The 20,540-nt window shown below is 39.6% G+C and overlaps 1 protein-coding gene across 1 annotated transcript in view; it reads left to right on the forward strand.

Moving 5' to 3' along the window:
• FREM3 (FRAS1 related extracellular matrix 3) overlaps positions 1-20,540 on the forward strand; it is a 63,882-nt gene that overhangs the window by 41,753 nt on the left and 1,589 nt on the right. The window contains 6 exon segments of the mRNA XM_077139549.1: positions 2,483-2,501; positions 2,503-2,542; positions 2,544-2,619; positions 10,551-10,667; positions 19,435-19,581; positions 19,584-19,673. Of these exon segments, the coding sequence (XP_076995664.1) occupies positions 2,483-2,501; positions 2,503-2,542; positions 2,544-2,619; positions 10,551-10,667; positions 19,435-19,581; positions 19,584-19,673 (489 nt within the window).

Genomic DNA, 20,540 nt, shown 5'->3' on the forward strand with positions numbered 1-20,540 from the left:
CTCCAAGTGCAGCCTTGGGGGACACTGGGGAGAACACCTTTTTCTTAGCTCTACCCTCTCCAAGTATCAGGGCAGCACCTGGGCTCTCTACCATCTCTGAGGCACATGCTCAACCTCTCTAGAACAATAAGGGGCAGTCAGGCTTTCCCCAATCCCCAAAGAATGTGCTCTACCCTCTCCAAGGCCTAAGGCGGCACAATTCTTCCTGAGCTTTGAGGTTGAAGGCCCACCTGCCATTGGGGCAAATTCATCCTTTCCAAATGCATAGGTGAGTCCACTCTCCTGGCCAGAGGTTTCCTGGCTTCAGACCTTAGCTTCCATGGTTCTGCCTTTGAAGTTATTTTTATTCCAATTTGTCCGTTTTCTGCCCTTTTTAGTCCAGACTGGCAGTTGTTCCATTTATACAGATCCCATAACACTCTTGTTGATTTTTTAGGCAGTACACTGAGATTATGCCCATCAGACAGAAGGACTTTCCACAAATCCTTTCTGGATAACTCTATCTAAAATTTTCACTTGTTCTGTAATGGCTGACTGGTTCCATGTTTGGTTAAATCCTCACATGAGACACTGTTCTTTGGGGTCTCACTTTCTAGAAGCCCAGAATTTTCCTGAACATCAATTTCTGATTTCTTCGTACTCAAGAGTTCAATTTTCAGCTCATGTCTCTCTTATCACATTTTACTGTAAGTTGTAAAGAGAAGCCAGGTTGCCTTTTGCACATTTAATTTGGAAATTTCCTCAGCTAAGTATCCTGGGTTGTCGCCATTAAATTCTAACTTCCACCCAACAGCAGTACTCAATTTGGCCAAATTATCTGCCCTTTTAGAACAAGGGTTGCCCTCCTTCCAGGATGCAATTATACATTCCTCTTGTCTGTCTAAAGCCTCATCAGAGGTATCTTTAGAGTCCACATTTCTACCAACAGTTTCTTCAAAGCATTCTAGGCCTTTTCTATCAAGTTCCTCACAATTCTTCCAAAATCTCCCCTTATCCATTTAAAAGGCCATTCTAACTGTACCAGTATGTTTGGTACCAAAACCTGTTTTAGTTTGTTAAAGCTGCCAGAATGCAATAAACCTTAAATGGAATGGTTTTTAAAAAGGGAATTTATTAAGTTGAGTTTACAGATCTAAAGCTATTAAAATGTCCAAACTAAGGCATCCAGATAAAGATACCTTGATTGAAGAAGAACTGATGGGTCTGGAACACCTCTGCCAGCTGGGAAAGCATATGGCAATGTCTGCTAGCTTTCTCTACTGGTTTCTTGTTTCATATCCAAAGGTCTCTGGCTGTGTGGGCACTGACAGCACTAAAGCTTTTTCCACAACGGTTTCCTCTTAAAGGTCTCCAGTAGGCAACCCCACCTTGAATGGGTGGAGGCACATCTCCATGGAAACTAATGAATTGAAAGTTACCACCCACAACCATCCTGGCAATGTGGGACAGAGATCCTGGAATGAGCTGAGACTCAGCATCAAGAGATTGAGAAAAACCCTAGAATGAGCTGAGACTTGACATCAAGGGTTGAGAGAACCTTCTCGACCAAAAGGGGGAAGAGTGAAATGAGACAAAGTGTCAATGGCTGAGAGATTCCAAACAGAGTTGAGAGGTTATCCTGGAGGTTATTCTTATGCATTAAGTAGATATCACCTTGTTGTTCAAGATGTAGTGGAGAGGCTGGAGGGAACTGCCTGAAAATGTAGAGCTGTGTTCCAGTAGCCATGTTTCTTGATGATGATTGAACAATGATATAGCTTTCACAATGAGACTCTGTGATTATGAAAACCTTGTGTCTGATGCTCCTTTTATCTACCGTATCAACAGACGAGTAGAACATATGGAATAAAAATAAATAATAGGGGGAACAAATGTTAAAATAAATTTAGTTTGAAATGCTAATGATAAGTGAAAGCGAGGAGTAGGGGATATGGTATGTATAATCTTTTTTTTCTGTTATTGTTTTATTTCTTTTCTGTTGTCTTTTTATTCCTTTTTCTAAATCGATGCAAATGTTCTAAGAAATTATGAATATGCAGCTATGTGATGATATTGAGAATTGCTGATTGTATATGTAGAATGGAATATGTTAATATTCTTGTTTTTTTGTTGTTAATTTGTTTTAATTAATTAAAAAAAAAGAAAGTTACCACCCACAATTGGGTGGGTTACATCTCCATAGAAACAATAAAAAAGATCCCATCTAGCAATATTGAATGAGAATTAAAGGACTTAGTTTTACTGGGGTATAGGACAGTTTCAAACCAGCACACCTGGCTCCCTCCATATCATGACATTCTCTAGCAAAGTAAAGAACTTTTTCTTATCTCTAAATAGACAAATTCATAAATACATAGTAGAAATACATAAAATTTGAAACCCTGGCTTCAGAAGCAAATTACAAACTCTTATGACTGCAGTTTTTTTTTTTTTTTTTATCAAATACCCCACCTGACTTTTCTTTTACCCCTGTCAATTGCAGGAGGAAATAAGCTAACAAATAAACTGGACCTGGCTGTCTTTAGAGAAACAGTATTACATTTTTGGACAAACGCTCCAAATTCTTAGAAGTGACCCTTGCACGTTGAGGATACCTGGGAGAAACATCCTATATCATCAGTAAGTAACTTCAGATTGTTTGTTGAGAAACATAATGGAAATATACTATCTAGGCTTAAAAATAATATAAAAGATTAGATGGATGATAACTCTTTTTGGGGACCCCTTATAGAGGTAAATGTGAAATTGTGCTGTAGTAGTTGCTTTATCTGAGTTATAGGCTTGTATATACATTCTTTTTATGCTACTTTTCCTGCTTTCCTCTTTCTGGTAGGTTATGTTCTTTCTCTCTCTCAAATCACAGCACACAGGTATGGACCTATGAAAATTAGACTTTCATAGCAATAGTCCATAATCCCCAAGTCACTCAGTTACTTTCAAAATTGTCTTTAAATAGAATGCATTACTAAATTTAGTTCTAGCAGTTTCTTTTGAAAATCATTTATGAGTATATGATGCATTATTGTGTTTAGTTCTAGGTACTTCTTCTGATTATGAGTAATTGTTTTAACCTAGCTATTAAGTAATGAATTCCTTAGGGATATGTATGGTGTCAAATTTTTCTATATTCTGCAGAACTAGATGTCCTTAGAGTAAACAGATATGTGATGCCTAAATAATATAGCCCATCATCATCATTCATTATAGACAATAATTTCTCTGATAATGCATTACAATTTTATAACATCTTTAGCTGCCAGAACTTTCAGAGATCATTTTGCATTTATTTACACAACCTATTGAGAGGACAGAGAGTGGCAAGTCATCTCCATTTTACAAATGAGCATTCAGAGTCTCCCAGATATACATGACCTTATTCTGAGTTCTGCAAACTTACCAAAACTGTTGGAAAGAAGCCAGGAAGGAAGTGGACTGGGGAGAGAACAGGTAATCAAGAAAAGGCAAGCTTATCGCTAGTCTCCTCTCCAGACCCCAGGCTTCAGGTTAAGACTAAGAGAAGAGGTCAGCCAAAAGCACCCCGATTTTGGGGTGGTCCTCAGCCTCAGTCTACATTGTGGGTTACTTATCAATACACTGTGAACTTTGCCACGAGAAACTTCAGTTGAATTATACCTCCTTTCTTTTTTGTTGGGTTCTGCCTCCACAATTCTTTATCTTGGGGCCTTCTTATAGGAAAAAAGCTATCTTCCCAGAACCATTTGAGGGTTTGTAGGCTAAGCAAATCCCCCAGGGAAGACCTACCCTGACCACTCTTATCTAAACCATCACCTCCACCCCACTCCAGCTCCATAACCCTGCTTTTTTGCTCTTCACAGCACTACCATCCCCTGACATGCATCATGTCTTTTGTCGACTTTCTTCCCAGTAGACTTCCAGCTCCGTAAAGATAAGAATCACGTCTTGGGTTATGTTCAACTCTGAGAATTAGCATGGAGAATGAGACAGCCATTCAACATTTATTGTCAAGTGAACTAAGTTGCCTTTTTATTCTATAAAATACTATTCAAAACCATATCAATTTTGTTGTATATATGTTACTACAATTTTAAAAAATGTTTACATGTATATCAATACTTCTAAAACATATTATTTGGGTGCTCCAAGAAGTCTTCCATAACCCTTATCCAATCCCAGGCTGGAGTTAGTAGCAAAAGCAAATGATCTAGAAGGAAAAGAAAAATGAAACAACAAGAACAACAAAACAAAACTGTAGGTCTGAATTCTTGCTCTGCCCCTTACTCTGTTTTGTGACATTCAAGAGCTTCAGTCTCATCTGTAAACTCAGGATTTGTTTGTGGATTAAATGTGATGTGACTGCAAATCAATTTAGCGTACTCTCTGGCACACAGTTGACAGTAAATATTAATTGCCATTGTTCTTCCATAAAATGCATCAAAGGGAATTGAAATCACCTGCTTATCTCCCCACAGAACTTCAAACCCCTTGAGAGTAATGGTGCCTATGCCTCATTTCAAATTACTTCCTTAGCACCCAGCACAAAGCTAATGCTCGACAAATAGTAAATAAATAGCCACTTGCCAGCTGGATTCAAAAAGCAGTACTACCCAGCACTAAAGAAGCTGTGGGTGAGGACACCAATCACTCTTATCTTCTCCACTTCCAACATGTGGTCACAGAAGACTCTTCCAAAATATTGTATGACTATTAATGTAGACTTTGTTCAACAATTTTGAAAAGTTAACACTAGCTATTCTACCTTGGAAATTATGTTCATGCTTTACAGCCTTGGGTGCCATTTGCAAGATGCCAGATTCTCCAAGATAAGGCAAGGAATTGATTTAATGGGTTATTACTCTCATTTTATGCAAAATTTTTCACCATAACTGCTGTCAGTTCACCCTATTTGATTTCACACATTTCAACAACTCAAGACTCTAAACTTTATAAATTAGACTTTCTGGCAATCCTTGGAGTCTTTGGCTTGTGGCATTTTCACTTCAGGTTCTGCCTCTGTCTTCACAAAGTTATCTTTTCAGTGTGTGTTTGTGTATCTCTGTCTGGTTTTCTTATTAGGACATCAGTCATTGGACTGGGGCCAATCCGAATCCAGTATGGCCTCACTTTAAGTAATGACATCTGCAAAGACTGTATCAAAACTAAGTCACATTCACAGAAACCCAATGTTAGAATTTCAACATGTCATTTTGGGGGACACAATTCAACTCACAATGATTGGAAAGTTGAAAGGAAAACCAAATAAAACTAGAATGCTGCTTGCATAATTTGGGGGGAGAAGGAGGATCTATATATTCAGTCTTGATTCAGTCTTTTCACCTTTATACCTCATAATGAGCATTAAACTTTATGTTACTGTTGCTGTTTTCTTTTTGTTGTTCAGTTTCTTTGTAACAAGTGACTAAGCCCAGTTTCCTAACTGAGCTCAAATCTATTTCCACCTCTCCATTTCTACTTACCCTATCCTAATTGTCTGGAAAATTGCCAATTGACAGGCCACAAGGGATGAAAACTTGTGACCCTCCACTCCTCCAACTTGCTGCAACATCTGAAACTCATGACCATTTTCCCCCCTCCTCCCTTTGCCGCAACTCATGACTCCCCTTGCAAAACATTCAAGGTAAAAATAAGGACTCATAGCATGGCTCCATCAATAAGGAGCAAACAGATCAGAACAGGCACAGTGAAGAAAGAAGCAGAAACACCAACATATACCAAACCGACAAGCCCCCATCCAATCAAGGGATGACACACCATTTAGCAAGCACCCTCTTCTCTAAGCATTACTTTCCCTTTAAAACACAGCTCTCAGAACAAAATAAAACCAGAGTCATTTTTCTTTCTTTTCACTGGCAGGTTTCACTGGCTCCTGCATGCCTGCTGTTTCTCTGCTTTCTCCCTGCTTTCTCTTCCTTCAATAAACCTGTTAAAATTTAACTCACTGTCCTGTGTGGATTTCTTAATGACTCTGTGCCTAGCATAATGGGGCCAAAACCCAGGAATGGAGATTAGACTGAGGTTTGAGTTTCCAGCCCCTTAGAACTACTGGAACAGCCTCCCAAGTCACTCCGTTCCCTGAACCAGCACAGTCGTTCAGGTTTCCATGCACTTAATGTCTTAAGTCTACAGACTCAGACCATCTCAATGTGATGCCAGCTCACATCCATGGCATTCAAATGTCTACAACTCATTCGGCCCCAGCTCAGCCACCCCCTGCCCTTTTTCACTTCACTGCTCCCTACACCCAACACTGGTCCTCTTCTATTTAAGGTAAGGCTGAGGAATTTCTGGGGATTATGGGACTACTTTTGGTGGGATATTTCTGCAGGGTACACATGGTTTTGACTCAGGGCTACACAGAGGAGGTTCCGTTTTGGTCCCCAGGGGCCCCACACTTTCTTGCTCATAAATCTAAGCACTTAGTTGGAATCTCCCATGAGCTACTGCTCTCCTCTCAGTCCTGATTGGCACTGGGGATGTTCAAGCCCCTCAGTGCCTTTCTCTCTCTCTCTCTCTCTCCCCCCACTCTGTTGTACAGATGTGGGAGATGCCCACCTCTGCCCCTCAGAGATCTGGCATATGCCCCTGAACTGAGGCCCCAGAGTATTCCACTGAGTATTCTCATTCTTTCCTATTTCTTCACCCTCTCCTTCCTTATAATGGGGTTGTCACAATCTATTCTACCTAAAGACACCCCCATGAGCTGCCTACTGTGCCACCTCAAATAGTAAACCTGCAGGGCAACATCATCTAAGAAACTCCTCTTTTACTCCATGGTGGCTTGGCCCCAGTACCCTCTGGACAACCAAAATTGTCAGCCAAAAACTGGTATATTTAATTTTAAAATTCTTGTTGACCTTAATAACTTCCTGCAATGACCTGTAAAGTGGGACTAGGTACCCTATGTTCAAGCCTTTTGAACGCTCCATGCTAAACCTTCACTCCATTCTTCACTAACTACCTACCAAGTTCTCCTCCTCGATGAAAAACTGAAACTTCCCACTTTGCTCCTCCCTCTTCTCCCCTCACTGACTCCTTCGACCTGGACAATCACCCCCTCCCTGTAATCCTCCCCCTCAGCCCTCTGCTCCCCCCTTGCTTCCTCTCCTCTTTTTTCCCCTCCCCACACTTGATCACAAGGACCTATCCCACCCCCTTGGGGCTTTCCTAACTTCTGAAAGTAATGCTAAATTGGACTGAAAGATTTTAAACATATCATAAAGTAATCATTTATATGTTCTGAATATAAAATATATAAAAGCCTAGCTGTGTTCTAAAACCCAAGCATAAATTTCTTCCCTTCCTCCATTATTTGATAATTTCTCTATCTCTTCTCCCTTTCATGAATATTATTAAAAGAAAATAGGCAGGATCAAAAGCTTTGTGAATTTATTATCAAATTTACTTCTAATTATGTGTAATCTAAATAAATAAAAATTATAGACAGAATGGATACAAAAAGTAATAGAGAGTTTAAAGGAATGTATTTTGTTTGTTATAGTCATGGTAGACTAGGGGCCCTAGATGGATAAAGAAAGCAGTACTGAGTTGGAGGAGGTGAGTTTTGTTTGTTATAGTCATTGCTAACTATAAGTTCTAAGTGAATATAAAGAATTATAAAGAAGAAGTTTATGAAGTGAATTTTGTCTGTCATAATCAGTGGTAACCAAAATTTAATGTCTGTTTATCATATCTTTCAAAAAGAGGAAAACTTTTGTATTAAGCTGAGTATTCATGCAAAACTAATCAGAAAACTAGTCTTCTAAAAAAGGGATTTTCTATCTTGTTGCTACTTAAATTCAAATAAATAAAATATTCATATATTTGAAAATTATATAAATTCCTTTTAAAAATTGACAATATTCTCACTGTCAATGTTATATTCTGACACTAATCCGTACAATGTTAAACAAAAATATGGTGGTGTTAGTCATGGTTTTAATCATTCTAAAAAGGCTACGGATCATAGAAACAGCCAATTGTCAGTTGCATTGCTTTGCTCTAATTCAACTTTATTTCATATAAAACCTGGAATATAAAGAACAAAATCTTAATGTTTTATTCAAAGGCTCCCAATTTAATAAGCCAAAACCTCAATTTTGAAGCTTGCCCTTATAAAACTTATTTCTTCAATAATAAACTGAACCTACTAAAAATTAGTGCCTAAGAACCATCTCCAGAAAATCTCTGCTGTTGCTTAAATGTGGTCTCTCTATAAACCAAACTCTGAACTTACCCCCAACATGGGACATAATTTCCAAGGATATAAGCCTGGCACTGGCAGCAAAAGCATAACGGGCCCTGACATCACTGGACACAACTGGCCTAAGCACTGAGAAACATAAGCTCCGAGAATGAGACTGACCCTGACGTCATGGATAAACTGAACTAAAGTGGGGAAAGAAGTAGGGTTTCAATGGCTAAGAGATTTCAAATAGAATTGAGAGACTATTCTGGAGATACTTTAATGCAAGCTTCAGCCAGATATTGCAAACTGCCACAATACAGCAAACCCCAACCAACAGTGTTCCTAGAAACCTTAAAAATATCTAGTGCTCTATAAAATTTTACTTACTAAATTTGCTTTTCAGAAACTTAAGACCTCCAGATTGTTCCAATGCCAAAGAAGCTCTGAAACCCAAAGATGCCAAATTCTCCAAAAATAACTAGTTTCATCATTCATCCCTTTGCTTTTCTCTCAAATTTTCTTTCATTCTTCTCTATTGGTCCCTTTTGGTGCATGGACCAGGAATTGAACCTGGGTCTCCTGTGTAGAAGGTAAGCATTCTCCCACTGAACCACCTATGAATCCTACCTTCATTCCTCTTTTGAAGCATCATAATTCATATCAGTGAATTAAAGATTCTGAGAAACCTAGCTATGTTTGTTTTTTTTTAACCCAATTTTCCCACGGATTTTTTTATTTGTCATTCCCAAGGGAAGCCCTTTAAAATCTTCCAGAGTTCTAGTTTTCTTGAAACACACACAAAAAAATTTCAAACACAAAAGAAGTAGCAAGTCCTTCCCCCACCACCTAATGAACACGGTATCAGGTCAGTTTAAAAACTGATAATAAGATGTAGTAACATGACACAATGAGGAAAGCCAAATGTGAAGACATGTAGCAAGAATAGTAAGAATTGGGAGGTGAAGGAGGGTAAGGTAAGCAATCAAGACTTCATGCAGGAGACAGGCTTTGACCTGGGTCTTGAGGAGTAAATGGGATTTTGATTACTGGAGTGGACAGGAGCAGGTTTTCCATACTGAGAAACAGAGAGGATGCGATGGAATAGCTCATTCTTATTCAATCAGGTTTTTCACATGACACTGATAACTTAAATTCACTTTTAGCTTCTTGCATGATGCCAATATTTTAGATTGAGAGATGCCAAGATAGTAGGCTACCAGAGTGAGTAAACAGTAGGAAAGAAAATTATCACTGGTCTTTTTCCCCTGTAACTAGAATTCCATGTTTTCCTTGAGGTTGATTTCAGTTTCTGAAGACAATAATTTAGGCATGAAAATGAGGAAGAAGAAATTTCAATATATAATAACTAGAAATGACAACATTGGATTCTGAGTTATCACTTAACACTATTTTCAGTTTCCAGAAGAAGAGATGGTCACCCACAATATTCTTCCTTCTTTCATGCATCACCAAGAGAAAGAATTTATTGGTATATGTGATATGGGGAAAAAGAACTGAAACAATTGAGTGTGGTTTGAACCAGATAGTTACTTAAGTTCTCCACTTGTCTCTTTGAGTAGGAACAATCTACTTTTAAATTTTATTTCTTTGAACAAACATATATATTCTAATTACATGATGCATGCTTAATATCATCATTGAAAAACCCAGCAACATAGCGTATACATAATTCCATCACCAAGAGATAACCAATATTTGTATTTCTGTGAATATTTTGATAATGATACATGCAATTCAATACATTTCAGCAGAAATGTCATTGTAAAAAATTGACAATAGAGCCAGTGCTTACTTTTCTCTGCATGTTAAATTGTCAGTACAATGTCTTACAAATAGCATCTACTCAATAAATGTTGAATAGAACGTTGGTTGAATAGGCCAGAGAAAGATTTTTCTGCATTAATGAATCAGACTACCTAATTGTTAAAAGAATAAAAAGATAAACAGTAAAGATAAAGCAGAAATGCTAGTGACCAATTAAAGGGAGTGGTAAGGGTATAGAAAAATAAACAAAGCCAGGGCAGAAATATGTGACTTATATTTAGAAGAACTGAATCTTTATTTTAAAAAAATGACAAAATTGCTGCAAACTTTTCCTCTCCATTTAATATAGTATATCCTCTCAAAACTTTCCAAAGGAGTCTCTTAAGCCAGTTCCACTGCCTCTCCAGTCCAGCTTAATAATAAATAATATTTCTCTTTCTCACTATTAAATGTAGGTAAAACATGTTGGAAAACGTAGGGATCAAACGACTATGCATTTCTCCTATGACGCCTTTAAATATCACTGACCAAATGCAAATCTTGCTGGAAAGTCTTCTGCCATCTCTTCTAGAATGAACAGTTTATTTTCCAGAGGCGGGATAAAAAATAGAGGAGAATATTGGGAAGCCTCTGATTCCAATGGGGCAGTCTGGAGTTGCAAGCCAGGAGCTAATGGTCATTTGTTCTACACATCAAGGCAAGAGGATTTGTGGAGTACTTCAACTGCGAAAGGAGAGTATTAGTAATGGAGTGTGTTTATGTTGGGAATGGTTCTGGGTGAGGGTGTGGGAATCCTGGGCTAGTCCTCATACATGCCCCACTGCTCACCTCCCTAGCAACCCTGAGCTGCTGCCTTAACTCCTTTGAGTGAGTTTTATCCCTCAACCAGGGATAAAATTTTAACCAAAATTGGGATAAAAATATCTGTCATGACAGCTGTTTAGTCTCCCAAAGCTGCCAGAATGCAACACACCAGAGATGGATCGGCTTTTAATAAAAGGGAATTTATTTAGTTAAAACCTACAGTTCTTCTGAGGAAAGGCAGTTAACTTTCATCTGTGGCTCTCTGTCACGTGGAAAGGTACATGGTGATGTCTGCTGGCCTTCTCTCCTGGCTTCTGGGTTCCAACGGCTTTCCCTAAAGCGATTCCTTTCTGCATATCCAAATGTCTGAGCTGAGCTGCGAGTGCTGAGATGAGGTACGTTGTACTGCTTGGGCTGCACTGCGTTGAGCTCTCTCTTTTAAGCCACCAGCTAATTAAATTAAACATCACTCATTGCAGAAGGCACTCCCTTTAGCCGACTGCAGCTGTGATCAGCCATGGGTGAATTCCACGAGCTAATGATTTAAGCCCACGGCAACAGAACTAGGCACCATCACCTGGTGAAGTTGACAACTGAACCTAACTACCACAACTACCTCACCAAGTTTAATTAGGATCAAATGAGAGATTTTATGTGAAAGTAACTTGTGTATACTGGTGGAAAATATAAATAAGGGTATTCTTATTTTTAATAATCAGGATTGGCTCTCGGCAACATTGTAAAATAGTCTGCACTTCCCCTTCCCTCTGCACAACCACAAACATCCCCAACCATGGGCCCATGTGTTCTCACACCCCGATGCCATGTCCCAGTCTTTCGGATGTCTCTACTTCTGTACAGTCAAAAGTTAGCAGTCCTAAGTCTGACCCTTCAAGCTCAGAGTCTGACCTTATGCTAGGAACTACATAATGGACAAAAATCTATGTTCAGACTTGCTGATAGGTCAGTGAGTAAAAAAGTTAGTCCTCTAACTTCTTCCTCTCCCAAACAATAGTTTTCTGCATACAACATCCCCACCTAATTGTCTAACTGAGAAAGATACTGCTGGACATCTTTGGGTCAGGTAGGAAGGGCAGGCAATGTACGGCAGATTGAAATTTTAAAGATGTGTTCTTGGGATCCTCCTCAAAGCACAGCATAAAATTAGTTTCCTCCTTTACCTTCTTCTAGCCACGTTTGTTATTTATAATTATAGCATGAGGCATGTATTAGTTAGGGTTCTCCAGAGATACAGTATCAACAGGGAACAGTTACGAATAAAAAATTTATAAAGTGTCTCACGTGACCGCGGGAATGCAGAGTCCAAAATCCACAGGGCAGGCTGTGAAGCCGATGATTCCGATGGAGGGTCTGGATGAACTCCACAGGAGAGGCTCGCCAGCCGAGACAGGAAGAGAGCCTGTCTCTTCTGAATCCTCCTTAAAAGGCTTCCAGTGATTAGATTAAGCATCACTCATTGCAAAGGACACACCCCTTTGGCTGATTACAAATGCAATCAGCTGTGGATGCAGCCGACATGATAATGATTTAATTCTGTGAAATGTCCTCATCGCAACAGACAGGCCAGCACTTACCCAACCAGACAAACAGGTACCACCATTTGGCCAAGTTGACACATGAACCTGACCATGACAGCATGAGTCTGCTTTCTAGTCAACTGTTTACTTATACAGATGTGTCTGTTATTCATGAGAAAAAGTTATTGTTAAATTCTTCTTTGTAAAAGACTTCCAAAAATGTTTGAATAACCAAATTGGACTTTTGTCCTCTGAGATATTTAATTATATGTGAGGAGCAGATGAGGACAAATACCACAATGTCACAATAGAGCAGTATAAGAAAGTCACAGATCATCACTTTCGCATAACCCCAGACAGGGGCCTGCAAGAATGAGGGTGCTACTGCACACACTGTGTCTTAGTACTCCAGTCTGCTTAAACCCTGACTCTAAGCTGCCTCTATTTTTTTTTTTCTTTTTGTAACTGCAAACATGAGAACAGGCTTGTATGTGGGGAATCAAGAGTCAAGGCACAGGTGTCAAGCAATCTGAGTTTTATGATAACTATGCAGGGACTTGAAGCTCTAGCCCCTGGGAAGTTGGATCCACCTGCAGGAAAAGGGGAGGTACAGCTATGTAAGAGCCTGCACCCCTCGAGGAGTTACCCCCTAGCCAGCTAGCTCATTTCCAAACACTCTGAGGTTGCCGGTTAATTCTGCTTGCCTCTACACAGTGTAGCTCTTTCCAGGGATGCTTAATGGTTCCTTCCAGCTTGACAATTTCAAATTACAAATGATCTTCCATATTGGGCTGTTTATCACCTTGTTTCTCCCATCTGGGAGACCCTCGCATCATTTTCTCCCAGACACTCTGTTTGTGGACAGAGAATACACCACTGGCATGTACAGACACTACCAAATCCTCTGTTCCCGAGGTCAGAGGACAGTTCAGTCTTCATTCTCTGTTGCGGTTTCTCAACTTGGCACTACTGATTTTTCAGACCAGGTAGTTCTTTAATATGGGGGAGTGTCCCGTGTATTCTAGCATGGTAACACCATGCCTGGCTTCTCCACCAGATGCCAGTAGCCCTTCCCTCCTCCAGCTGTGAAACCTGAAAATAAAGCCAGGCATTGCCTACTGCCTCTTAGGGACTACTGTTCTACAGTGCAGTGTTTAAATTCGAGGATATTTCATGTGAAGACGTGCAAATTAGATAGTTCTTGGCCTAGTTTTAGTCTCAAGATCAATGTCTTCTATCATTTCTTCTCCTAAGTCATTCTTGTTAGGGAAGCTGCTCATGCTGGAAGAAATACTCAATGAAGAGCAAACCACAGAATCTGAAATCAAGCAAACAGAAACAGCATTGAATCATCCTGTGGTTTTTTGGGTCAGTCCCAAGTCATATATGTTGAGGTTTTTAAAGGATTAACTTTATCCACTTAAAAGGTAATGTGTGGTAAACCACAAGCCATGGGCCCAACCCCACTTCTCAGATTGGACTTTCTCTGTGGGTCATTTTAATTGTGGGGTAAAAGCAGATTATTCTGAAAGAATTCTAAGCATATTCAGGCAAAAGACTTTCCTTTGCAAGAAATATTTAGTGTGTTTAAATAATTTGTTTAGAGATGGGTTTAGAAGTTATACCTTGCATCTCAGAGGGTTTTTCTGGAACAGTTTTTTCCTTTTGCTGTAGTACATTCTTCAGAATTTCCTTTCCTGTAGGTTGGCAGGGAGTAAATCCTCCCAGTTTTTTGTTTCCTGGAACATGTCTTTATTTCAGCCCCATTCTTGAAATTCTAGGTTGGCAATTATTTGAAGTTATTATTCTGCCATCTTTTGACTTCCATTGTTGCTGGTAAGAAGTATCAAAAGTCAAATTGTAGTTGTTTGTAGATTACAGCATTTTATTCAGGACACCAAAAGGTTTGCTACAGCAAGGAAGCCAGATTACTTGCAAAAATGGAAGTAGCTTCGAACTCCTAGGGATGGCAGATGATTTTCATAGGCATAAAAAGGAAGTTTTCTTGACTCCTATTGTTTGGACAGGAGCTTGCCCATCTTATTGGATGATTTTAGAGCAGGTGACTTTATTTTGTATGGGGTCAAGCACAATGAATTGGGACTTGACTGGCTGTCTGGGTCGGCAGCCTTGGTGGGGATTTCAAATTTCAAGAGCTACTGAGTGCAAAGGTAGTTCAGTGGTAGAATTCACTCCTGCCATGCAGGAGACCCAGGTTTGATTCCCAGCCCACGCACTTCCCCAAAAAACAAGCAAACAAGATACCAAACCAACAAAAATTCAACAAATGGTGCTACAATAACAGGATACTTATATGGAAAAAGAATGAAATGTGACCCCTGCCATACAGCATACCCAAGAAAAAAAAACTTCAAGAGCTATCAAGAGGAAACTCAAGAGGGGATTCAAAGAGAAAATCGGGTGCTGGTTTTTTGTTTGTTTTGTGTTGTTGTTGAGTTTTGTTTTGTTTTTGTTTTTGTTGTTGTTGTTTGGCTCTGAGGGGTCCCCATGGCTTTCAAGTCTTTTAAAGAGAAGTCTTCTCTTAGTATAAAAGTCATTTTTTTAGTGAGCTATCTTTTTTTAGGATCTTCTCACATTTATTTAACCTTAATCGTAAAAGATAAGGGGCCTGGACTAAAGAATCTTTCCTCCAAAGAGGATTTGCTTTGCTTCCTCCAGGATCCAGAGAGCACAAAGGACCCAGAAATAGAGTCCCCTTCTGTCTCTAGACTCAATCCCAGGGTTTCAGATCCACCACCCTGACCTTGCCAGAGCCCAAGGTGCTGCCTCCCTCCACAGTGTGAAATCATGCCTGTCCTCAGGAGGGCAAGACCTTAAAGTATGATTCCCTTCCCATAACTTATGGGCTTTTGTTTGAGGGGTTTGGAGGGGTGGGGCTTTGAATATTTCCTTTAGGTCCTGTGAGACCAAAGAGCCAGAATTTTTCTTTCTTCGAGTTGTTTTGTAGTGGGTGAGCACCCCAGAGTACCTGTTCTGCCAAGCTGCTGGAAACAAGCCCCAAAGACTTGTCTGAATAGAAGTCTCATGCTGCACCAGCCATCCCCACCCTTCTCTCGGTCACTCACTCGCCCACGTCCCTCCAAACAGGGGCTCACCTGGGTCTTGAATGAACTGCGTCCCAGGCTGCTGAGGGCTGCCTGCTCCTGCCAGGGGTTCACTGCTGCCCTTTTAAGGAGGTCTGACTTTCTGTCTTACTGTCCTACTAAAAAAGTAGATAGTAAAGGAAATGTATATATTAAAGTTTATACAAAATATATATTAAACAAAATATATATGTCTCTATTCGAGGAAAGTATATATTGAAGGAAGTATTTAAAAGAATTTATAAACAAGTAATAAAATAGCTCAAAGACAATGTGGGGAAGTAAAAAGACCCAAGCTGACTATCAGGAGAATAGGCATGACTGTGGGGCAGGTCACTGGGGCTGACTCTGCCTCCGTTTCCTCATTGAGAAAATGCCCTGGCCACCTCATACAGGTATCCACTATTATAATGTAGTGATTCAATTACTCTTTAGTATAGTTTCATGAAGGGACTTTCTCACTGATTTTAAATAGCATTTCTTGGATAAATCAAGTGTAGTATATAGCAGCAGAGACTGAGCTATACTCATCTGCAAAAAAATTACTTTAAAAAATAACTTTATAGATTGTTTTTCAAGTTTCTAGTAATGTAAGGGCACAGGCAGGGGAAAATCTATGCCATCATTATAAGTGTGTGTGTGTGTGTGTGTGTGTGTGCGCGCACGCGCGTGTATTGCTGAAGTGGTGTGCTGGACCCAGTATATAACAACAGCTCATGAGAGCTGATTTTGCACATCTCTTCCCAATTCCGGTTCAGTGGCTTCACATTGGTAGCTTGAAATTGGCCTTGGGGGGAGGAGTGTTTACAACATAATAATCAGCAGAAGTTACAAATCGGATCTTTTGTGTGTTTTCTTGCCATCGTTATTTTAGGCAGGCCGGTAGTTAAGCGTTCACCTGCACACCACCATGGGGGCAGGCAGAGAGAGGAATCTCTAGGTTACTATGGAATAAGTCCTTTGATTCTAATCTTAATTTTGTAGAAATAAACTCATTCTCTCTAAAGACTGGTGGTCCACCCAGCTGCCTAATCTCCCTCGGCACCTACAGGAGAGCCTTCGCTCAGGTTCCTGACCAAAGATGCCTGAGCACAAAAGCCCACCGAATAGCCCTAGCAGGTGTCTGATTGCTAAGGCATCTTTGTAAAAGCAAATTGGAAACCACACATTCATACTCCTTGGAAACGTTTTGCTTTTGCATAAAGGGGGGAAAAAAAGACCATTTTCAGGGATCTTATTTTGTATCTCAGATATTTAATGTTTCCAGGACAGAATTTTCTCTCTAACTCTGAGAATTCTTAAATTGTCACTAATAAACTAGTGATTTTTTTAAACTAAAATAAATGCCAGTATTCTGTGTTCTTGAATAGAATATAACTGAGCAGATGTTTTCCCCGAGTAAATATTCCAGAATGCTAGATGAAATGAGCCATTTAGATAAACTGAATTTTAAATGAGATTTAATTAGACAATCTCTTTTCCCGTCCAAAAAAAAAAAAAACTCTTTTGGTGAAAAATCTTTCTGAAATGCATTGTTTTGCTTTCTGTTTTAGTAATTCTACAGCCAAATTGCTTTCAATTAAATTGTGTTTTTTCATTTACCCTCAATATCTACCTACTCAAATAGCATGCGTATTTCAACCAGTGGATCAATCAGCTAAAAGAATTAGAGCACATTGGATTAAGGTCCATCCTCATTCACTTTGGGCACACCTCAACCAACAACACCTTCCGAGGTCCTCTTACAGGTGGGCTCGCACCCACGGGAGCAGAGGCTTGGACCTGAATATGCCTCTTGTGGGGGGCAAGCATCAATCCCTAACACTTGATGACCAAGGGCAAATTAAAAAGTATGTTCTCCAATGCATAGTCCTTTTAAAAACTTCTGGCTCTTAAAGAGTTTTCTTTTACTCGGTTTCTTAAAAAAAAAAAACAACAGCATTTCAAAGGTTGTTTTTTGTTTAATCGGACGTTGTAAAAGCTTTGACCTATTTCCCTTCTTTTTTATTGTGTCCTGGGGCATGGAAAGTCCCCCTGAGAGACTGAGAATGTCTCATCTCCTGTGGGCATTTCTATATCGCTAGAAACTTACTTTTCCATGTGGTTGGGGAGCGCTTGTCTTTGACACTTAAGGTAAAGCATGTTTCTGACACCCCAAGAGCCAGCCTCAAAATCAAATTGTTGATTTGAACTCAAAGAATTCTTTCATGCATAGGTTTCCTGGAGAGAAAACTTTGTTGAAAGAGAAATACAGTTTCAAAGAGCAGGCTGGCGCTGGAACTCGGCTAGTTTCCCCATCATGAGATATGCTCCCTTGTACCTGTCTGTTTCTAGCTGTTTCTTCTCCTGCCCTAGTAGACACATTTTATTCTCATCATTCTCTCCAACTCTAACATTTTTTTAGGCTCCCAGAATAATGAAACACAGTCAATGTGTTACTTCCTAAAATTCTAGAAATTGCTCTATCAAAATATCCCAAAGAGCTTTGCAAGCCTGTGTCCTTCTGATCAAAGCCTCTGGAGTCAATTTGAAGACCACTTTGATTTATTTCACAAATTGTATGAATACATGCAACACAGCATCACAAGTATCAACTTGTATTTTTTTGTTTATTTATATTAACAAGAAGATGAAAGATATGGGGCCTCTCATGTGTAAATACATATATCATAACAATAAGCAAGAAAGACTCTTGCTATGTTTTCTAGTACAAAAGTTCATTGTCATATTCTATTGCTTCCTATCAAGGAGAGTTATGGTGAGAAATACTTATACTTTTCAAAAATAGCTCAGTTAGTATACTGAGTTATTTCATACAGTCTTTGGTCTGTCTAAATCTGCTAAGGAACAGTAATTTAAATTTTGGGGACTACTTTTCCTCCTTTTAGTTTAAACCTGGAGTTGTTATGTTTTTAGTACTGCAAAATTTCACTGCACCCAGAAGTCCCTCTCTTAAGCATAAGCATTATTTATTCAAGAGAAATAAAATTCTATGCCCACTCAAAGACTTGTACCAGAATGTGCTTGGAGGTATTATTCAGAATAGCTAAAACTGAAAGCAGCCCAAATGTTCATCACCTCGTTAACTGAGAAACAAACTGTGCTGTATTCCTACAATGGAACCCTACTAAGAAATTAACAGAATAAAATTTGGGTGCGTACAGCAGCACGGATGAATCTCAACAGCACTATGCTGAAGGAAAGAAACCAGATGCAAAAGACAACATGGAGCATGATTCCATGTATATGAAATTCTCAAAAATGCAAATCCATATGACAAAAAGGAGTCACTACCGGGGGCGGGGGGAAGAGAATGAATCTTAAGGGAGGTCAAGTTAACTTTCGTGAGGGATGAAATTGTTCTACATTTTGATTATGGTAGTGGTTACATGACTGTATGTACTCATCAAAACTCAACGAACGGTGCATTTTAAATGGGCAAATCTTCATGTTTGTAAATCATTTTAATAAATTTTTAAATCCACTCATTTTACACTGAAATCCTCCAATCCTGCACTCCAAGAAGGATAAGTAACTTTCTATTTTTGATTAGATTATGAAGTAGTGCAAGCAACTATAGTCAGATTATGTAGATGCTGCACGTAGCCCAGCCACTCCGAGCAGGGCTGGGGCAAAGGAAAAATCTATGCCATTATCATGGTTGAGAGTCTCCAGTTCTAATTTCTCTGCACTTCAATTTTTCCATCTCTAACCTAAAAAAAGAAATGTGCTAAACTAGCCCTAGTATGTTATGATCCTCTGGTTCATTTGGCCCTTACTCTCTGAAACCTTGTTTAGGACTATTAAATCTGGATCATGGCAAAATGTGAGATTCTGTTCTGAAAGTCTTCAAACGAATTACAATAGGAATATTTGTGACTAAAAGGTAGAGATAAGTGTGTCTTATAATTCAGATACCTCTTACCTAAAAACTGTTCGAGAAGCCAGCAAAGAAAAGGTTTCCCGTTTGGAATTCCCTTTCTTTCTTCATTTACTCTTCCTTCTCACACTGATGTAGGTTCTGCCGCAGGCACGACCCCTTCCCCAGCGTTGTCCTTCCCTGACTCCATCTCACGTCCAGAAGAGCACACCGGCATCCTCCACTTCAAGAAGGGTGAGGCTGAGAAGGCCTGCCAGGTCCTGACATTGACTCCCCCCATTCCTGAGGGGAGGAGTCCTTCAGCATTTCCCTGAGCCGGCCAAGGGGAGGCAACTTTCCCGCCACCAAGGTGATCGTTCCGCGTGATCGTGGCGATGGTAAGTCTAGTTCTTGCTTCTGAATTCTTGGCAATAGCTACCTTCTTCTTACACTTTGCCCCAACAGGTGAAAGACACATCTTGCTTAAATTATCCTTTTTAAAAATTTTATTGACATGCATTCCATATCCACCAAACATAGACTTCCCTTTCTCCCTTGTCCCATCCCCCCGGTAACCTCCAATCTACATTTTGTTTCTGCAGATTTGCTATTTCTAAGCTTCTCTTATAAGTGACATCATATGACATTTGTCCTTATGTGCCTTATTTCACATTGCAGCTTATCTCAGAACTCAATTCCTTCTCATGGTTAAATAGTATTCCCTTAAATTGCCTTGTAAAGGAATAGTTGATGTTCCTCTTTCTCCAAAGGCTGAGTAGCTTTTCAAATACACAGACTTCAACAATGTCAAGAGCAAAATATGAAGATTAAATATTTGGGTATGACTTTATTAAAAAAAAACAGCTCAAGAATGTGGGCTAATAATACTTATGTTATGCAGAAGCCAAGAATAGGATCTAGGCCAAGTATCTGACTACAGAGACCCTTATTTTAGCAGCATGATGGTCCTCCCTTCCAACAAAAGTAGCCCAGTCTTTGACAGGTACAAGGGTTCCTGCAAGCTCCCACAGGTAGACATATAGATCTCTTCTTAAGGTTTTGGACAGGGAATTTGGCTCCAGTTCTTGTGAAGTCCTGCTGAAATTCATCCAGAGGAGAGCTTCTCGGTCCCCAACAACAAGACTCACCCTCCCCGCCCCGCCAGACATGATGGGACGTATTAAGGTCAATATTATTTTCATAGGTCTCAGTTGCCCTTTCCATAGAGAGCACTTTAAAGACCATAATGCTAAAGAGGGGGCCAG

This window comes from Tamandua tetradactyla, chromosome 22 (assembly GCF_023851605.1).
Source record: "Tamandua tetradactyla isolate mTamTet1 chromosome 22, mTamTet1.pri, whole genome shotgun sequence".
NCBI lineage: Eukaryota > Metazoa > Chordata > Mammalia > Pilosa > Myrmecophagidae > Tamandua > Tamandua tetradactyla.